General features: G+C 45.3%; 2 protein-coding genes across 2 annotated transcripts in view; one reads left to right on the forward strand and one right to left on the reverse strand.

Moving 5' to 3' along the window:
• LOC135537540 (uncharacterized) overlaps window positions 1–10020 on the forward strand; it is a 99005-nt gene extending 88985 nt beyond the window's left edge. Inside the window, exons 16-21 of the mRNA XM_064963676.1 lie at window positions 22–250; window positions 620–2390; window positions 2677–2850; window positions 5287–5460; window positions 5748–5794; window positions 6293–10020. Coding sequence (XP_064819748.1) covers window positions 22–250; window positions 620–2390; window positions 2677–2850; window positions 5287–5460; window positions 5748–5794; window positions 6293–6822 — 2925 coding nt within the window. The 3' untranslated portion in view covers window positions 6823–10020. The remainder of the gene's footprint in view (window positions 1–21; window positions 251–619; window positions 2391–2676; window positions 2851–5286; window positions 5461–5747; window positions 5795–6292) is intronic.
• Window positions 1–22480, reverse strand: part of LOC135537539 (NLR family CARD domain-containing protein 3-like) — a 224663-nt gene that overhangs the window by 144635 nt on the left and 57548 nt on the right. The window lies entirely within an intron of this gene.

Below are 22480 nucleotides of genomic sequence, written 5' to 3' on the forward strand. Positions count from 1 at the left end.
TATTTACTTTATTTATTTCAGATGCTTGAAGAGAAAATGATGACATTTATGAAGAACGAGCTGAAGATGTTCAAGAGGATTCTTAGTCCAGAACTCCCAGAAGGCTTTGAGAGTCAGAAGCAGGATAAGGAAGTGGTGGACGCTGAAGATGAGAAGCAGGAGAGCAGTGCCAGAGAGGGGGCTCTGAAGATCACACTGCACATCCTGAGGAAAATGAACCAGAAGGAGCTTGCTGACACACTGGAGAAATGTAAGATCTGTCTGCCTCATGTGGAATGATGTTTTATAACATTTAAAAGCTGTGGCTAAAGTCCAGCTAAAGTAGCTGTGTAACTCAATGATATTGTAGCAGCCTTAACACAACACCTAGTGACCTCATCAAGTAGCAGCAGGGATGTGTTGATTAATTTAGAGAGAGAAAGACAACATTAATAATACCATCAATAATACCAATAATTATATAATCAGTCACACCAGTCTGTAATGCATTATGAAAACATTTACACATTTATACAGTCAGTTAAGAGAATAAATTATTATAATGTACAACTTTATAACAGTCCTACAATACTGTAGGCATTAAAACAGACAATATTAATATCCTCTGTGTTATTTCTAGATTCAGATGAGCTTGCTGTGATTTGCCAACGTGAACTCAAATCTAATCTAAAGAAGAAGTTTCAATGTGTATTTGAGGGGATCGCTAAACAAGGAAACCCAACACTTCTCAATAAGATCTACACAGAGCTCTACATCACAGAGGGTGGAACAGGAGAGGTCAATAATGAACATGAGCTGAGACAGATTGAGACAACAACCAGGAAACAAGCAAGACCAGAGACTGCAATCAAATGTAACAACATCTTCAAACCCTTAACTGGACAAGACAAACCTATCAGAACTGTGCTGACAAAGGGAGTCGCTGGCATTGGAAAAACAGTCTCTGTGCAGAAGTTCATTCTGGACTGGGCTGAAGGAAAAGCAAATCAGGATGTCCAATTTGTATTTTCATTCCCTTTCCGGGAGCTGAATTTGATGAAAGAGGACAAACACACTTTCATTGAACTTCTTAATCACTTCTCAATGGAAACCAAACAATCAGGAATCTCCAACTACAACAAGTACAAAGTTCTGTTCATCTTTGATGGTCTGGATGAGTGCCGACTGCCCCTAGACTTCCAGAAGAACAAGATCTGTTGGGACGTCACAGAGTCAACCTCAGTGGATGTTCTGCTGACAAATCTCATCAAGGGAAATCTGCTTCCCTCTGCTCTCCTCTGGATAACTACCCGACCTGCAGCAGCCAATAAGATCCCTTCATGGTGTGTTGACCAGGTGACAGAGGTACGAGGGTTCAATGACCCACAGAAGGAGGAGTACTTCAGGAAGAGATTCAGTGATGAGGACCTGGCCAGCAGAATCATCTCACACATAAAGACATCAAGGAGCCTCCACATCATGTGCCACATTCCAGTCTTCTGTTGGATTTCTGCAACAGTCCTTGAACACATGTTGAAACATAAGAGAGAAGAGATGCCCAAGACTCTGACTGAGATGTACACACACCTTGTGGTGTTTCATACCAAACAGAAGAATGAAAAGTATCTTGGGAAAGAAGAGACAGGTCCACACTGGAATAAAGAGAGCATTCTGTCACTGGGAAAACTGGCTTTTCAACAGCTTGTGAAGGGCAATCTGATTTTCTATGAAGAAGACCTGAAAGAGTCTGGCATTGATGTCAATGAAGCCTCAGTGTACTCAGGATTGTGCACACAGCTCTTTAAAGAGGAATGTGGGCTGTACCAGGACAAGGTGTACTGCTTTGTTCATCTGAGCATTCAGGAGTTTCTGGCTGCTGTATATGTGTTCCTCTCATTCATCAACAACAATGAGAATCTAATGGACAAACTGCAAACAAAAGACGAGCCTGAAGTTACTGTCTACAAGAGTGCTGTGGATAAAGCCTTACAAAGTGAGACGGGAAACCTGGACCTTTTCCTCCGCTTCCTGCTGGGCCTCTCACTGGAGTCCAATCAGAAGTACTTACGAGGTCTACTGACAAAGACAAGAAGCAGGTCAAAGAGCCATGAAGAAACAGTCAAGTACATCAAGGAGAAGATCAGGGAGAATCCCTCTCCAGAGAGGAGCATCAATCTGTTCCACTGTCTGAATGAACTGAATGACCATTCTCTAGTGGAGGAGATCCAAAGCTACCTGAGAACAGGAAGTCTCTCTAGAGACAACCTGTCACCTGCACAGTGGTCAGCTCTGGTCTTTGTGTTGCTGACTTCAGAAAAGGAGCTGGATGTGTTTGACCTGAAGAAATACTCCAGATCAGAGGAAGGTCTTCTGAGGCTGCTGCCAGTGGTCAAAGCCTCCAGAGCTGCTCTGTGAGTAAATAAAATGACATTTAAGAACTAATCATCAGGAAGAAATATTCAGTTTAGAGAAAAATATGGATTATAATATGTGTATAATATTATATTGAAAAACATATTGAATAAATGCATTGATTTTCACATTAGTATAACAATATGACCATACAATTCTAGGAAATGGAAGATGAATATATATGTTGTTTGAGAGAATAAACCAAATGCATCTGCCATTGTCCTTCTACACTACTGGTGTTAAATGAACAGTGTGTTTGTGAAGTCATGATGATCTCTTTGTCAGGCTGTCAGGCTGTGGAGTCACAGAGGAAGGCTGTGCTTCTCTGGTCTCAGCTCTGGAGTCAAACCCCTCACACCTGAGAGAGCTGGACCTGAGTAACAATGACCTGAAGGATTCAGGAGTGAAGCTGCTCTCTGCTGGACTGGGGAATCCCCACTGTAAACTGGAGACTCTGAGGTCAGTATTCCTGTAGTTGGTCAACAAGTGATAACTGTTCACCAGATCCACATGTGTTTACCAGACACACATAGTCCACACCATATGTGTTTGGACAGTGAAGCTTACAGTTTTAAATTTGGCGCTGTGCTCCAGCATTTTGGATTTGAGATATAATGTTTCATATTAGGTGACAGTACAGAATGTCACCTTTTATTTAGGTTAAAGGTATATTTAACTTTATAGGTTAGCATGTTTTGTTGTAGTCTCTGTTATTGGTAATGGTGAGAGGTTAGTATGTTTTGTTGTAGCCTCTGTTATTGGTAATTATGAGAAGTTAGCATGTTTTGTTGTAGCCTCTGTTATTGGTAATGGTGAGAGGTTCTATGTTTTTGTAGCCTCTGTTATTGGTAATGGTGAGAGGTTAGCATGTTTTGTTGTAGTCTCTGTTATTGGTAATGGTGAGAGGTTAGCATGTTTTGTTGTAGTCTCTGTTATTGGTAATGGTGAGAGGATAGCATGTTTTGTTGTAGTCTCTGTTATTGGTAATGGTGAGAGGATAGCATGTTTTGTTGTAGTCTCTGTTATTGGTAATGGGGAGAGGTTAGTATGTTTTGTAGCCTCTCTTATTGGTAATGGTGAGAGGTTATCATGTTTTGTTGTATCCTCTGTTATTGGTAATGGTGAGAGGTTAACATGTTTTGTTGTATCCTCTGTTATTGGTAATGGTGAGAGGTTAGCATGTTTTGTTGTAGCCTCTGTTATTGGTAATGGTGAGAGGTTAGCATGTTTTGTTGTAGCCTCTGTAACTTTCTCACTCATTATTATTCATGATTCATTCATGATCTTTCTCAGTCAAGGCGTCACAGGCTTGATGTTGTCATTGTGTTCGAGGAATATGGGACCAGATATACTTTTGACTAATTTAATACACTTTAAGTGTCAGAATACTTATGACTTCTTCAAATGGGGGGACGAGATACATAAAATGCTTTAATCTTTCTAAACGTTGAAACAGATATGTATTAAAATATCCTCAAATAAAAGGTGACATTATATACTGTCACCTCATATGAAACATTTGATCTGAAATCCAAAATGTTGGAGTATAGAGACACATTTAAAATGTCAGCTTCACGGTCTAAATAGATATGGTGTGGACTGTATAATCAATACAATCTGATTCCTCACTGTCTAAATAGATATGGTGTGGACTGTATACTCAATACAATCTAAATCTGATTCCTCACTGTCTAAATAGATATGTTGTGGACTGTATACTCAATACAATCTAAATCTGATTCCTCACTGTCTAAATAGATATGTTGTGGACTGTATACTCAATACAATCTAAATCTGATTCCTCACTGTCTAAATAGATATGGTGTGGACTGTATACTCAATACAATCTAAATCTGATACCTCACTGTCTAAATAGATATGGTGTGGACTGTATAATCAATACAATCTAAATCTGATACCTCACTGTCTAAATAGATATGGTGTGGACTGTTCACTCAATACAATCTAAATCTGATACCTCACTGTCTAAATAGATATGGTGTGGACTGTATACTCAATACAATCTAAATCTGATACCTCACTGTCTAAATAGATATGGTGTGGACTGTATACTCAATACAATCTAAATCTGATTCCTCACTGTCTAAATATATATGGTGTGGACTGTATACTCAATACAATCTAAATCTGATACCTCACTGTCTAAATAGATATGGTGTGGACTGTATACTCAATACAATCTAAATCTGATTCCTCACTGTCTTTCTTCTGACTGATTCTGCTTTTTAAACTGGTCTGGTCAGTCTACTCACATATTTGTACTATACATGTTTCTCTCTACAAGCAATACTTTGATCATTTGTAATTTCTAATAATTAAACATTCATTTATAAATAGATATGGCAGGTTTCAGGACACAGATATATCTGAACATTTTTTATATCTGAATATTTATAAAAAATATACTGCCACGATTTTCACCACCTAAGAATGTTTCTATCACAAATGAACAGTGAAGCAATACTAAACAACTAAACATAGAATAACAACCCACAAATAAACCAAGAAATATGGTTCCCAATCGGAGACAACGATAAACAGCTGCCTCTGATTGAGAACCAACCCAGGCAACCATAGACATATAAACACCTAGACAAGCCAAACCCCATAGATGTACAAAAACTAAACAAGCCCTCGTCACACCCTGACCTAACTAAAATAATAAAGAAAACAAAGTTAACTAAGGTCAGGGCTTGACATCTGCAGGCAATACTTTGATCATTTGTCATTTATAATAATGATACATTCATTTATGAATAAATATGGCAGGTTTCAGGACACAGATATATCTGAATATGTTGAAAAAATATACTGCCACTATTTTCACCACCAAAGAATAGCAGTGTGGTTTTAATATGATTTGACTCTTTGCAGGCTGTCAGGCTGTCGAGTCACAGAGGAAGGCTGTGCTTCTCTGGTCTCAGCTCTGAGGTCAAACCCCTCACACCTGAGAGAGATGGACCTGAGCTACAATCACCCAGGAGACTCAGGAGTCAGACTGCTCTCTGCTGGACTGGAGGATCCACACTGCAGACTGGAGAAACTCAAGTATGTAGAGGGTTTATGTCAATGTTCATATCAGACATGTTGGACTTATCAGGCTGGTTAAGACAAACATTCTGACCACCACTTGGACAAAGTTACTGACACACTGACACACACACACACTGGACACACACACACACACACACACACACACTGGACACACACACACACACAGGACAGTGTGTGTTTGTGTGTCCAGTGTGTGTGTGTGTGTGTGTGTGTGTGTGTGTGTGTGTGTGAGTTCAGGTGTATCCCTCAATGACTGTCTGTTCTTCTGCTTACCGCTACAGTGTGGAACATGGTGGAGAGAACAGAATGAAACCTGGACTTAGAAAATGTGAGTGTTGACTGCTGTGAAGAATATGACTAAGAATAAGTCTTAATTCAAGTTAAGTCAAAGACCACCATCATTACTGACTTGGTCATATTAAATATCAGCTGTAGTTCTACAGAAGCAGAAATCAGGGACACCAAAGTTTACAAAGAGTTGATTTGACTGTTGATTTGTCCAGTGTGTGTGTGAGTCCAGTGTGTGTGTGTGTGTGTGTGTGTGTGTCTGTGTGTGCGTGGTCGTATTACATACGAAATGTGTTTGTGTTCATGATGCATACGTGTGTGTGTGTGTTTGTGTGTGTGTGTGTGTAATTAATGTGAATTAGTGTGTTTTATATTACCATACAGTATAACATATGATCATTCAACAAGTCTCAAGTTACCTTAACTTCTCCTTTTGACACCTAGAAACATCTACATTAAATGAATTAGTGAAAAGTGAGTTAACATTCTAATGTGAATGATGATGATTTCTAATATTGTGTCTGGTTTCATCCATCAGATGTCTGTGATCTCACACTGGACCCAAACACAGTAAACAGACGCCTCTCTCTGTCTGAGGAGAACAGAAAGGTGACATGGAGGAGAGAGGAGCAGCTGTATCCTGATCACCCAGAGAGATTTGAGGACTGTAGACAGGTGCTGTGTAGAGAGGGTCTGACTGGGCGCTGTTACTGGGAGGTAGAGTGGAGTGGGAGAAGGGCTGATATAGGAGTGACAAATAAAGGAATCAACAGGAGAGGGAGGGGTATTGACTGTTGTCTTGGATGCAATGACAAGTCCTGGAGTCTGTTCTGCTCTGACAACAGATACTCTGCCAGGCACAATAGTCATCTCACTCTCATAGTCGTCCCCTCCTCCAGCTCCCACAGAGTAGGAGTGTATCTGGACTGGCCAGCCGGCACTCTGTCCTTCTATAGAGCCTCCTCTGACACACTGACCCACCTGATCACATTCACCTCCACTTTCACTGAGCCCCTCTATCCAGGGTTTGGGGTTTATAATGTTGACTCCTCAGTGTCCCTGAAATAATAACCTGACACACACATACACACACTGGACTCACGAACACACACACACATACTGGACAAAAACACACACACACACACTGGACTCACACACACACACACACACACTGGACTCACACACACCCACACACACTGGACTCACACACACACACACTGGACTCACACACACACACACACACTCACTCACACACACTGAACACACACTGGACTCACACACACACACACACACACACACACACACACTGGACCGACACACACACCCTGAACACACACACATAAACACACACTGGAAACACACACACACTGGACAAACACACACACTGGGCAAAGACACACACACACACACACTGGGCAAAGACACACACACACACACACACACACACTGGACAAACACACACACACAATTGGACACACACACACACACACTGAACACACACTGGACTCACACATACACACACACACTGGACTCACACACACACACTTCACTCACACACACACACTGGACTCACACACACACACACACACACACACACACACACTGGACTCACTCACACACACACACACACACACACACACACTGGACCGACACACACACCCTGAACACACACACACACACTGGACACACTCACATAAACACACACTGGAAACACACACACACTGGACGCACACTCACATTTCACACACACACACTGGACAAACACACACACACTGGACAGACACACACACTGGACACACACACACTGGACACACACACACTGAACACACACACACTGAACACACACACAATGGGCAAAGACACACACACACACACACTGGACAAACACACAAACACACACACTAGACACAAACAAACACACACACGCTAGACACACACACACACACTGGACAGACACACACACACACACTGGACAGACACACACACACACACTGGACAGACACACACACACACACACTGGACAGACACACACACACACAATTGGACACACACACACACTGGACAAAAACACACACACACACACTGGACACAAACACACACACTGAACACACACACACTGGGCAAAGACACACACACACACACTGGACAAGCACACAAACACAGACACACACACACTGAACACACACACACGCTAGACACATACACACACACACTGCACACAAACACACACACACACTGAACACACACACACACACACTGGACACAAACACACACACACTGAACACACACACACTGGGCAACGACACACACACACACAATTGGACACACACACACACTGGACTCACACACACACTGAACACACACACACACACACACACACACGAACACACACACACACTGAACACACACACACACACAAACACGCTGAACACACACACACACACTTGACACACACACTAGACACACACACACACTGAACACACACACACACACACTGAACACACACACACACACACACACACACACACACACACACACACACACACACACACACACTGAACACACACACACACACACTGAACACACACACATGCTGGACAAACACACACACTGGACTCACAAACACACACACACATACTGGACAAACACACACACTGGACAAAAACACACACACACACACACACTGGACAAACACACACACTGGACACAAACAAACACACACACGCTAGACACACACACACACACACACTGGACAAACACACACACACACACACGCTAGACACACACACACACACACTGGACAGACACACACACACACACACTGGACAGACACACACACACACACTGGACAGACACGCACACACACACTGGATAGAGACACACACACTGGACAAACACATACACACTGAACACACACACACTGGGCAAAGACACACACACACACACACAATTGGACACACACACACACTGGACAAACACACAAACACAGACCCACACACACTGAACACAGACACACACACACTGGACAAAAACACACACACACTGGACAAACACACACACACACACACACACACTGGACACAAACACACACACTGAACATACACACACTGGGCAAAGACACACATGCTAGACACACACACACACACACTGGACAAGCACACAAACACAGACACACACACACTGAACACACACACACGCTACACACACACACACACACACACTGGACACAAACACACACACACACTGAACACACACACACACACACTGGACACAAACACACACACACTGAACACACACACACACACACACACTGGGCAACGACACACACACACACAATTGGACACACACACACACACTGAACACACACACACTAGACACACACACACACTAGACACACACACACACACTGAACACACACACACACTAGACACTGGACACACACACACACACACACACTGAACACACACACACACACACACACACTGAACACACACACACACACTAGACACACACACACACACACACACACACACTGAACACACACACACACACACTAGACACACACACACACACACTGAACACACACACACACACTGAACACACACACACACACACACACACACACACACACACTGAACACACACACACACACACATTGACACACACACACACTGAACACACACACACACACACACACACACAACACACACACACACACACACTGGACAAACACACACACTGGACTCACAAACACACACACACATACTGGACAAAAACACACACACACATACTGGACAAAAACACACACACACACACACACACACACTGAACACACAGACACACACACACACACACACACACTGAACACACACACACACACTAGACACACACACACACACACTGAACAAACACACACACACTAGACACACACACACACACACACTGAACACACACACACACACTGAACACACACACACACACACACACACTGAACACACACACACACACTTGACACACACACACACACACTGGACAAACACACACACTGGACTCACAAACACAAACACACACACTGGACAAACACACACACTCTTCTTCCTAAAATTGTGACCTTGACCCAGGACCTCTTACAATAACATGTATTTTATGTTGAATAACAAATTGTACAATTATATACAATTATATATGGACATACGCTCCATAGTTGTACAAGTATACAAGGATATATTGTACTTTTCATAATAAAACATACTTGAAACAAGAAAAGCCTGTTAACTGTGAAAACAGTTTGGTTATTGATTTTACGTTTCCTCTGTCAGGTTGACGTTAACCTGCGACTGGTTGAAACATGAAACAAATATGAAATGAAATACAAAACAATTAAATATGTGGAATAGAATTAAACAAATTGTACAATTAGTACAACAGAGTGTTGTGATGCAGGTTCACTATATCTCTGCTCTTTCTCTCTGTTCTCTGCTCTTTTCACACACTCTGTCTCTGTCCTCTCACTCTTTTATCTGCACTCTGCTCTGTCTCTTTCCTCTCACTCTTTTCTCTGCACTCTGCTCTGTCTCTGTCTGCTCTCTCTGTTCTCTCTCTTTGCTTTCTCAGCCTGCTCTCTGCTCCCTCTCTCTCTGCTCTCTCTTCTCTATGTTCTCTGCTCTCTCACTTCCTCTGATCTCTCTGCTCTCTCTCTGCTCTCTCTGCCCTCTCCTGATCTGTCTCTCTGCTCTCAGCTCTCTCTGTTCTCTCTCTCTGCCCTCTCTGTTCTCTCTCTCTGCCCTCTCTGCTTCTCCCTCTCTGACCTGCCCTCTCTCTTACTCTGCCCTCTCTGTTCTCTCTCTCTGCCCTCTCTGCTCTCTCCCTCTGCTTTCTCTCTCGCTCTCTGCTCTCTCACTTCCTCTGATCTCTCTGCTCTCTCTCTATGCTTTCTCTCTCTCCCTCTGCTCTCCCTCATCTGTCTCTCTGCTCTCAGCTCTCTCTGCCCTCTCTCTCTCTCCCTCTCTGTTCTATCACTCTTTTCTCTCTGTGCTCTGCTCTCTCTGCTCTGCTCTGCTCTGCTCTCTCTTTTCTCTGCTCTCTCTCTCTGCTCTCTCTTCTATGCTCTCTTTCTGCTCACTCTGCACTCTCTGTTCTCTCAGCCTGCTCTCTGCTCTCTTTCTGCTCTCTGTGCTCTCTCTGCTATCTATTCTCTGCTCTCTCTCTCCCTCTGCTCTCTCTGCTATATGCTCTCTCTCTTTCTCTCTCTGCTCTCTCTGTGCTCTCTCTGCCTCTGCTCTCTCTGTTCTCTGCTCTCTCTCTCCCTCTGCTCTCTCTGCTATATGCTCTCTCTCTTTCTCTCTCTGCTCTCTCTGTGCTCTCTCTGCCTCTGCTCTCTCTGTTCTCTGCTCTCTCTCTCCCTCTGCTATCTCTCTTCTCTCTGTTCTCTGCTCTCTCTGCTCTTCCTCCCTTTGCTCTATCTGCTCTCTGCTATCTCTCTGTTCTCTGCTCTCTCTCCCTCACTCTGCTCCCTCTGCTCTCTTGACTCTCTGCTCTGCTGCTCTCTATTTTATCTGCTCTCTCTGCTCTCTGCTCTTCCTCTCTGCTCTCTCTCTTTCTCTGCCCTCTCTCTGCCCTCTCTCTTCTCTCTCTCTCTCTGCTCGCTCTCTCTGCTGTCTCTGCTCTCTCTCTTCTCTCGCTGCTCTCTCAGCCTGCTCTCTGCTTGCTCTCTCTCTGCTCTATCTCTGTTCTCTCCTCTCTCTGCTCACTCTGCTCTCTCTGCTCTCCATATCTGGTCTCTTCTCTCTCCCTCTGCTCTCTGCTCTCTTCTCTCTCCCTCTGCCCTCTCTATTTGCTCTCTTGCTTTTCCCTGCTCTCTCTCTCTGCTCTCTCTCTTTCTGCTCTCATTATCTGCTGTCTCTCTCTTCTCTCTGCTCTCTCTTCTCTCTGCTCTCTCTTCCCTCTGCTCTCTCTTCCCTCTGCTCTCTCTTCCCTCTGCTCTCTCTTCCCTCTGCTCTCTCTCCCTCTGCTCTCTCTCCCTCTGCTCTCTCTCTCCCTCTGCTCTGTCTGCTCTCTCTCTGTTCTCTGCTCTCTGTTCTCTGCTCTCTCTCTTCTCTCTCTCTCTCTCTCTCTCTCCCTCTGCTTTCTCTGCTCTCTCTTCTCTCTGTTCTCTGCTCTCTCTCTTCTCTCTGTTCTCTCTGCTCTCTCTCTCTCCCTCTGCTTTCTCTGCTCTCTCTCTCTCTGTTCTCTGCTCTCTCTCTTCTCTCTGTTCTCTCTGCTCTCTCTCTCCCTCTGCTTTCTCTGCTCTCTCTTCTCTGCTCTCTTCTCTCTGTTCTCTGCTCTCTCTCTTCTCTCTGTTCTCTCTGCTCTCTCTCTCTTCTCACTGCTCTCTCAGCCTGCTCTCCGCTCTCTCCCTCTCTCCCCCTCTTTCTCTCTCTCTCTAATGCTCTCTGCCCTCTCTTCTCTTCTCTCTCTCTAATATACTGATATGCAGCAACATTCAGAAAGTATTCAGACCCCTTTTTACACATTGTGTCACATTACAGCCTTATTCTAAAATTGATTAAATGTGTTTTTCCCCTCATCAATCTACACACAATAACCCATGATTACAAAGCAAAAACGGTTCACTTTATGTGTGAACATTTTTATTTAAAAAAAATGTAGATATCACAGAGGGAGAGTAGAGAGTCAGAACAGAGGACAAGAGAGAGAGAGGGAGGGTAGAGAGTCAGAACAGAGGGCAAGAGAGAGAGAGGGAGGGTAGAGAGTCAGAACAGAGGACAAGAGAGAGAGAGGGAGGGTAGAGAGTCAGAACAGAGTGAAAGAGTGAGAGAGAGAGGGAGGGGAGGGAGGGGAGAGAGTCAGAACAGAGGGAAAGAGAGAGTCAGAGGGGAGGGGGAGAGTCAGAACAGAGAGAGAGAGAGAGGGGAGGGGAGAGAGTCAGAACGGAGAGGGAAAGAGAGAGGGAGGGTAGAGAGTCAGAACAGAGAGAGAGAGAGAGGGAGGGGAGAGAGTCAGAACGGAGGGAAAGAGAGAGAGGGAGGGTAGAGAGTCAGAACGGAGGGAAAGAGAGAGAGAGGAGTCAGGGAGGGAAAGAGAGAGAGAGGGAGGGTAGAGAGTCAGAATAGAGGGAAAGAGAGAGAGAGAGGGGAGAGTCAGAATAGAGGGAAAGAGAGAGAGAGAGAGAGAGAGGGAGAGAGTCAGAACAGAGGGAGGGGAGAGACTCAGAACAGAGGGAAAGAGAGAGATGTGTGGAAGAGGGAAAGAGAGAGGATTGCTTTATGTTTGGTAATCGGGGGCCTTTGAGCCCTGATGGGCTGGGTGACATCAGTGACTCTGAGAGTTTACTGTTGCTGTGGAGGGAGAGGAGAGGAGAGAGAGAGGAGGGAGAGATTAGTCAGCAGAAATGATTCAGGACGACGTTCATCTTTAAATGTACTTCTTCATTTCTCTCTCTCTCTTCCCCACTGAGGAAGATAAAGGAGACAGACAGACAGACAGACAGACAGACAGACAGACAGACAGACAGACAGACAGACAGACAGACAGACAGACAGACAGACAGACAGACAGACAGACAGACAGACAGACAGACAGACAGACAGACAGACAGACAGGAGGGCTAGGTAATCAGGAATTCCTCCCAAGGTGTATATTGATTTTAGTTCCCTTCTCATTAACTAGATGCTGACAGTGACCAGAGATGGCTAGATTGAGCTGGAGGGGTGTGTGTGCAAGCGTTTTTACATGTGTGTTTTTGTGAGAGAGTTAACAGGACTTTCGATAAGTTTAGGGCCTCATTATGAATGGTTAAGGTTTGGGATAGAGTTATAACATTAAGTTTAGGGACTCAGTATGAATGGTTAAGGTTTGGGACAGAGTTTAAACAGAATGTTTAGGGCCTCATTATGAATGGTTAAGGTTTGGGATAGAGTTATAACATTACAGAGTCACTGGGATCAACCTTCTGGTCCAGAGTCATGGGGTTACCCCCATCACCACCCTCTGTCTCTACCAATGGGATCAACCTACTGGTCCAGAGTCATGGGGTTACCCCCCATCCCCCACCCTCTGTCTCTACCACTGGGATTAACCTTCTGGTCCAGAGTCATGGGGTTACCCCCCATCACCACCCTCTGTCTCTACCACTGGGATCAACCTTCTGGTCCAGAGTCATGGGGTTACCCCCCATCACCACCCTCTGTCTCTACCACTGGGATCAACCTTCTGGTCCAGAGTCATGGGGTTACCCCCCATCACCACCCTCTGTCTCTACCACTGGGATCAACCTTCTGGTCCAGAGGTGTGTGTGTGTGTGTGTGTGTGTGTGTGTGTGTGTGTGTGTGTGTGTGTGTGTGTGTGTGTGTGTGTGTGTTTAGAAGGAAATACTAGTACGTTTCTGGGGGAGTAGACACCACCTCTACAGGTAGTGGAGGAGGAAGAGAATGAGAGAGAAAGAACTGGAGGACATGGTAAGAAGAGAACAAGATGAGGGAGGAATGAGGTAGGAGAAGGATGGATGGATGAAGGGAGAGGAAGATGAGGGAGAAGAAGTAAACATATGTGGATGTAGAGGAAGAGGAGGAAGGTGAAGAATAAGTAAACATGTGTGGATATAGAGGAAGAGGAGGAAGTAGAAGAAGTAAACATATGTGGATGTAGATTAAGAGGAGGAAGGAGAAAAAAGTTGATGCACCGTAGGTGGCAGTGTTGCTCTTTAAACAGGAGGAGGAGAGAAGAGGGAGGAGAGAAGGTGGATGGAGGAGGAGAGAAGGTGGAGAGAAGAAGATGGAGGGAGGAGGAGAGAAGGTGGAGAGAAGAAGATGGAGGGAGGAGAAGGAGGAGAGATGAAGAGGGAGGAGAGAAGGTGAATGGAGGAGGAGAGAAGGTGGAGAGAAGAAGATGGAGGGAGGAGGAGAGAAGAAGAGGGAGGAGAGAAGGTGAATGGAGGAGGAGAGAAGGTGGAGAGAAGAAGATGGAGGGAGGAGGAGAGAAGGTGGAGAGAAGAAGATGGAGGGAGGAGGAGGAGGAGAGATGAAGAGGGAGGGAGGAGAGAAGGTGGAGGGAGGAGAGAAGGAGAGATGAGGGAGTGGAAGCGAGAAGGAGAGAATAAGATTGATGGAGGGAGGAGGAGAGAAGAGGGAGAGAGAAGGAGAGAAGAAGATTGATGGAGGGAGGAGGAGAGAAGAGGGAGAGGAAGAGAGAAGGAGAGAAGAAGATTGATGGAGGGAGGAGGAGAGAAGAGGGAGAGGAAGAGAGGAGGAGTGAGGAAGATTGATGGAGGGAGGAGAAGAGAAGAGGGAGAGAAGGAGAGAAGAAGATTGATGGAGGGAGGAGGAGAGAAGAGGGAGAGGAAGAGAGAAGGAGAGAAGAAGATTGATGGAGGGAGGAGGAGAGAAGAGGGAGAGGAAGAGAGAAAGTGAAGGAATATGTGAATATGTCAATGGATATGGAGGGAAAGATGAAAAATTAAAAAAGCTATTAATATATACTGTAACCCACCAATGAGAGAGGAAACATTCTGTTTCTACCTCCTCTCCACCAATGAGAGAGGAAACATTCTGTTCTACCTCCTCTCCACCACTGAGAGAGGAAACATTCTGTTTATACCTCCTCTCCACCAATGAGAGAGGAAACATTCTGTTCTACCTCCTCTCCACCAATGAGAGAGGAAACATTCTGTGACTACCTCCTCTCCACCAATGAGAGAGGAAACATTCTGTTCTACCTCCTCTCCACCAATGAGAGAGGAAACATTCTGTTTATAACACCTCTCCACCAATGAGAGAGGAAACATTCTGTTCTACCTCCTCTCCACCAATGAGAGAGGAAACATTCTGTGACTACCTCCTCTCCACCAATGAGAGGGGAAACATTGTGTTCTACCTCCTCTCCACAAATGAGAGAGGAAACATTCTGTTTCTACCTCCTCTCCACCAATGAGAGAGGAAACATTCTGTTTATACCTCCTCTCCACCAATGAGAGAGGAAACATTCTGTTCTACCTCCTCTCCACAAATGAGAGAGGAAACATTCTGTGACTACCTCCTCTCCACCAATGAGAGAGGAAACATTCTGTTCTACCTCCTCTCCACAAATGAGAGAGGAAACATTCTGTTTCTACCTCCTCTCCACCAATGAGAGAGGAAACATTCTGTTTATACCTCCTCTCCACCAATGAGAGAGGAAACATTCTGTTCTACCTCCTCTCCACCAATGAGAGAGGAAACATTCTGTTCTACCTCCTCTCCACCAATGAGAGAGGAAACATTCTGTTTATACCTCCTCTCCACCAATGAGAGAGGAAACATTCTGTTCTACCTCCTCTCCACCAATGAGAGAGGAAACATTCTGTGACTACCTCCTCTCCACCAATGAGAGAGGAAACATTCTGTTCTACCTCCTCTCCACAAATGAGAGAGGAAACATTCTGTTTCTAACTCCTCTCCACCAATGAGAGAGGAAACATTCTGTTCTACCTCCTCTCCACCAATGAGAGAGGAAACATTCTGTTCTACCTCCTCTCCACCAATGAGAGAGGAAACATTCTGTTCTACCTCCTCTCCACCAATGAGAGAGGAAACATTCTGTTTCTACCTCCTCTCCACCAATGAGAGAGGAAAGATTCTGTTTCTACCTCCACTCCACCAATGAGAGAGGAAACATTCTGTTCTACCTCCTCTCCACCAATGAGAGAGGAAACATTCTGTTTCTACCTCCTCTCCACCAATGAGAGAGGAAACATTCTGTTCTACCTCCTCTCCACCAATGAGAGAGGAAACATTCTGTTTCTACCTCCTCTCCACCAATGAGAGAGGAAACATTCTGTTCTATCTCCTCTCCACCAATGAGAGAGGAAACATTCTGTTTATACCTCCTCTCCACCAATGAGAGAGGAAACATTATGTTTCTAACTCCTCTCCACCAATGAGAGAGGAAACATTCTGTTTATACCTCCTCTCCACCAATGAGAGAGGAAACATTCTGTTCTACCTCCTCTCCACCAATGAGAGAGGAAACATTCTGTTTCTAACTCCTCTCCACCAATGAGAGAGGAAACATTCTGTTCTACCTCCTCTCCACCAATGAGAGAGGAAACATTCTGTTCTACCTCCTCTCCACCAATGAGAGAGGAAACATTCTGTTTCTACCTCCTCTCCACCAATGAGAGAGGAAACATTCTGTTTCTACCTCCTCTCCACCAATGAGAGAGGAAACATTCTGTTTATACCTCCTCTCCACCAATGAGAGAGGAAACATTCTATTTCTAACTCCTCTCCACCAATGAGAGAGGAAACATTCTATTTCTAACTCCTCTCCACCAATGAGAGAGAGGACTCCACCAATTTTTATTTTATTTTTATTTCACCTTAATTTAACCAGGTAGGCAAGCTGAGAACAAGTTCTCATTTACAATTGCGACCTGGCCAAGATAGTCTCTATAGTCCCTGGACCATTCTGTCTCTATAGCACCTGGACCATTCTGTCTCTATAGCACTTGTACCATTCTGTCTCTATAGTCCCTGGTCCATTCTCTCTCTATAGCCCCTGGACCATTCTGTCTCTATAGCCCCTGGACCATTCTGTCTCTATAGTCCCTGGACCATTCTGTCTCTATAGTCCCTGTACCATTCTGTCTCTACAATCCCTGGACCTGTACCATTCTGTCTCTGCAGTCCCTGTACCATTCTGTCTCTATAGCCCCTGGACCATTCTGTCTCTATAGCCCCTGGACCATTCTGTCTCTATAGCCCCTGGACCATTCTGTCTCTATAGCCCCTGGACCATTCTGTCTCTATAGCCCCTGGACCATTCTGTCTCTATAGCCCCTGGACCATTCTGTCTCTATAGCCCCTGGACCATTCTGTCTCTATAGCCCCTGGACCATTCTGTCTCTATAGCCCCTGGACCATTCTGTCTCTATAGCCCCTGGACCATTCTGTCTCTATAGCCCCTGGACCATTCTGTCTCTATAGCCCCTGGACCATTCTGTCTCTATAGCCCCTGGCCCTCTGTCTCTATAGCCCCTGGACCATTCTGTCTCTATAGCCCCTGGACCATTCTGTCTCTATAGCCCCTGGCCCATTCTGTCTCTATAGCCCCTGGACCATTCTGTCTCTATAGCCACTGGACCATTCTGTCTCTATAGCCACTGGACCATTCTGTCTCTATAGTCCCTGTACCGTTCTGTCTCTATAGTCCCTGGACCATTCTGTCTCTATAGTCCCTGTACCATTCTGTCTCTGTAGTCCCTGTACCATTCTGTCTCTATAGTCCCTGTACCATTCTGTCTCTATAGTCCCTGTACCATTCTGTCTCTATAGTCCCTGTACCATTCTGTCTCTATAGCCCCTGGACCATTCTGTCTCTATAGTCCCTGGTCCATTCTGTCTCTATAGCCCCTGGACCATTCTGTCTCTATAGTCACTGGACCATTCTGTCTCTATAGTCCCTGGTCCATTCTGTCTCTATAGTCCCTGGACCATTCTGTCTCTCTGTCTCTATAGTCCCTGTACCATTCTGTCTCTATAGTCCCTGGACCATTCTGTCTCTATAGACCCTGCACCATTCTGTCTCTATAGTCCCTGTTCCATTCTGTCTCTATAGTCCCTGGACCATTCTGTCTCTATAGCCACTGGACCATTCTGTCTCTATAGCCCCTGGACCATTCTGTCTCTATAGTCCCTGTACCATTCTGTCTCTATAGTCCCTGGACCATTCTGTCTCTATAGTCCCTGTACCATTCTGTCTCTACAGTCCCTGGACCTGAACCATTCTGTCTCTATAGTCCCTGGTCCATTCTGTCTCTATAGTCCCTGGTCCATTCTGTCTCTTTAGTCCCTGAACCATTCTGCCTCTACAGTCCCTGTACCATTCGGTCTCTACAGTCCCTGGACCATTCTGTCTCTATAGTCCCTGGACCATTCTGTCTCTATAGTCCCTGTACCATTCTGTCTCTATAGTCCCTGGACCATTCTGTCTCTATAGTCCCTGGACCATTCTGTCTCTATAGTCCCTGGAACATTCTGCCTCTATAGTCCCTGGACCATTATGTCTCTATAGTCCCTGTACCATTCGATCTCTATAGTCCCTGGACCATTCTCCATTCCAGAGGAGTGTGAGGACTGAGTCAATGTTCTAGAGGTCCAACTGCAGCCTCTTCACCTGGATGACTGAAGAGGAGTGTGAGGACTGGGTCAATGTTCTAGAGGTCCCACTCCAGCCTCTTCACCTGGATGACTGAGGAGGAGTGTGAGGACTGGGTCAATGTTCTAGAGGTCCCACTCCAGCCTCTTCACCTGGATGACTGAGGAGGAGTGTGAGGACTGAGTCAATGTTCTAGAGGTCCAACTGCATCCTCTTCACCTGGATGATTGAAGAGGATCGTGAGGACGGAGTCAATGTTCTAGAGGTCCAACTGCAGCCTCTTCACCTGGATGATTGAAGAGGATCGTGAGGACTGAGTCAATGTTCTAGAGGTCCAACTGCAGCCTCTTCACCTGGATGATTGAAGAGGATCGTGAGGACTGGGTCAATGTTCTAGAGGTCCAACTGCAGCCTCTTCACCTGGATGACTGAAGAGGAGTGGGTCAATGTTCTAGAGTTCCAACTGCAGCCTCTTCACCTGGATGACTGAGGAGGAGTGTGAGGACTGAGTCAATGTTCTAGAGGTCCAACTGCAGCCTCTTCACCTGGATGATTGAAGAGGATCGTGAGGACTGGGTCAATGTTCTAGAGGTCCAACTGCAGCCTCTTCACCTGGATGATTGAAGAGGATCGTGAGGACTGAGTCAATGTTCTAGAGGTCCAACTGCAGCCTCTTCACCTGGATGACTGAGGAGGAGTGTGAGGACTGAGTCAATGTTCTAGAGGTCCAACTGCAGCCTCTTCACCTGGATGACTGAGGAGGAGTGTGAGGACTGAGTCAATGTTCTAGAGGTCCAACTGCAGCCTCTTCACCTGGATGACTGAGGAGGAGCGTGAGGACTGAGTCAATGTTCTAGAGGTCCCACTCCAGCCTCTTCACCTGGATGACTGAGGAGGATCGTGAGGACTGAGTCAATGTTCTAGGGGTCCCACTCCAGCCTCTACACCTGGATGATTGAAGAGGATCGTGAGCACTGGGTCAATGTTCTAGGGGTCCCACTCCAGTCTCTTCACCTGGATGACTGAAGAGGAGTGTGAGGACTGGGTCAATGTTCTAGAGGTCCCATTCCAGCCTCTACACCTGGATGATTGAGGAGAAGCGTGAGGACTGAGTAAATGTTCTAGGGGTCCCACTCCAGCCTCTACTCCTGGATGACTGAGGAGAAGCGTGAGGACTGGGTCAATGTTCTAGAGGTCCAACTCCAGCCTCTACACCTGGATGACTGAGGAGGAGTGTGAGGACTGGGTCAATGTTCTAGAGGTCCAACTGCAGCCTCTTCACCTGGATGACTGAGGAGGACTGGGTCAATGTTCTCGAGGTCCCACTCCAGCCTCTACACCTGGATGACTGAGGAGGAGTGTGAGGACTGGGTCAATGTTCTAGAGGTCCAACTCCAGCCTCTTCACCTGGATGACTGAGGAGGAGTGTGAGGACTGGGTCAATGTTCTAGAGGTCCCACTCCAGCCTCTTCACCTGGATGACTGAGGAGGACTGGGTCAATGTTCTAGAGGTCCCACTCCAGCCTCTACACCAAGATGACTGAGGAGGAGTGTGAGGACTGGGTCAATGTTCTAGAGGTCCAACTCCAGCCTCTTTACCAGGATAACTGAGGAGGAGTGTGGGGACTGGGTCAATGTTAAGGGGTTCAACTCTAAGGGGTTCATTCAAATATTAACTTTAAAACTATGCCTCTGATGCGTTTCTTCATCACCAACATGAAAGACAAGTTTAAATTTAGTGACAGTTTGTTTCCCAACAGGAAAGACACGTTTAAAGTTAGTGACTGTTTGTTTCCCAACAGGAAAGACAAGTTTAAATATAGTGACAGTTTGTTTCCCTCTTGGTGCATTTCTCCATCTGCAATAAACAGTCTTTACATGGATTGTCCCAAAACATATCTACAGAGGGAAAACTAAAGTGTTCATCAGAAGATACATAGTTGAATGTGAGGTCGATAGTCTGTAGACTGTCAACGAAGCTCAACTTGTGTTTCACTTGATTTGGATAGTTCCAAAGCACATCTGCCAATAGAGTATAATATACTGTATATAGTATATACATATACATACACATGTATATATAGTTTAACCTTTAAAGGCAAAAGGCCTCCTGCAGGGACGGGGAGGAAAGATATAGCAAAACACACATCACAACAAGAGAGACAACACAACACTACATAAAGAGAGACCTAAATACAACAACACAGCATGGCAGCAACACAACACTACATAAAGAGAGACCTAAAGACAACAACACAGCATGGCAGCAACACAAGACCACACAGCATGGCAGCAACACAACACTACATAAAGAGAGACCTAAGACAACAACACAGCATGGCAGCAACACAACACTGCATAAAGAGAGACCTAAGACAACACAACATAAAGAGAGACCTAAAGACAACAACACAGCATGGCAGCAACACAACACTACATAAAGAGAGTCCTAAAGGCAACAACACAGCATGGCAGCAACACAACACTACATAAAGAGAGACCTAAAGACAACAACACAGCATGGCAGCAACACAACACTACATAAAGAGAGACCTAAAGACAATAACACAGCATGGCAGCAACACAACAATACATAAAGAGAGACCTAAAGACAACAACACAGCATGGCAGCAACACAACACTACATAAAGAGAGACCTAAAGACAACACAGCATGGCAACAACACAACACTACATAAAGAGAGACCTAAGACAACAACACAGCATGGCAGCAACACAACACTCCATAAAGAGAGACCTAAAGACAACAACACAGCATGGCAGCAACACAACAATACATAAAGAGAGACCTAAAGACAACAACACAGCATGGCAGCAACACAACACTACATAAAGAGAGACCTAAAGACAACACAGCATGGCAGCAACACAACACTACATAAAGAGAGACCGAAAGACAACACAGCATGGCAGCAACACAACACTACATAAAGAGAGACCTAAAGACAACAACACAGCATGGCAGCAACACATGACAACACAGCATGGCAGCAACACAACATGACAACAACATGGTAGCAACACAACATGGTAGCAGCACAACATGGTAGCAACACAACATGGTAGCAGCATAAAACATGGTACAAATATTATTGGGCACAGACAACAATACATCAGACAACACCACAAAGGTCCAAGAAGGTAGAGACAACAATACACAGACAACAGCACAAAGGGAAAGAAGGTTAGAGACAACAATACATCAGACAACAGCACAAAGGGCAAGAAGGTTAGAGACAACAATACACAGACAACAGCACAAAGGGCAAGAAGGTAGAGACAACAATACATTACGCAAAGCAGTAGGTCAGACAACACGGAAAATTTCAAGGGACTTTGAAAATTGCAGTCGCAAAAACCATCAAGCGATATGATGAAACTGGCTCTCATGAGGACCGCCACAGGAATGGAAGACCCAGAGTTACCTCTGCTGCAGAGGAGAAGCTCATTAGAGTTACCTGTCTCTCATGAGGACTGCCACAGGAAAGGAAGACCCAGAGTTACCTCTGCTGCAGAGGAGAAGCTCATTAGAGTTAACTGTCTCTCATGAGGACCGCCACAGGAAAGGAAGACCC

This window comes from Oncorhynchus masou, unplaced genomic scaffold (genome assembly GCF_036934945.1).
Source record: "Oncorhynchus masou masou isolate Uvic2021 unplaced genomic scaffold, UVic_Omas_1.1 unplaced_scaffold_810, whole genome shotgun sequence".
NCBI lineage: Eukaryota > Metazoa > Chordata > Actinopteri > Salmoniformes > Salmonidae > Oncorhynchus > Oncorhynchus masou.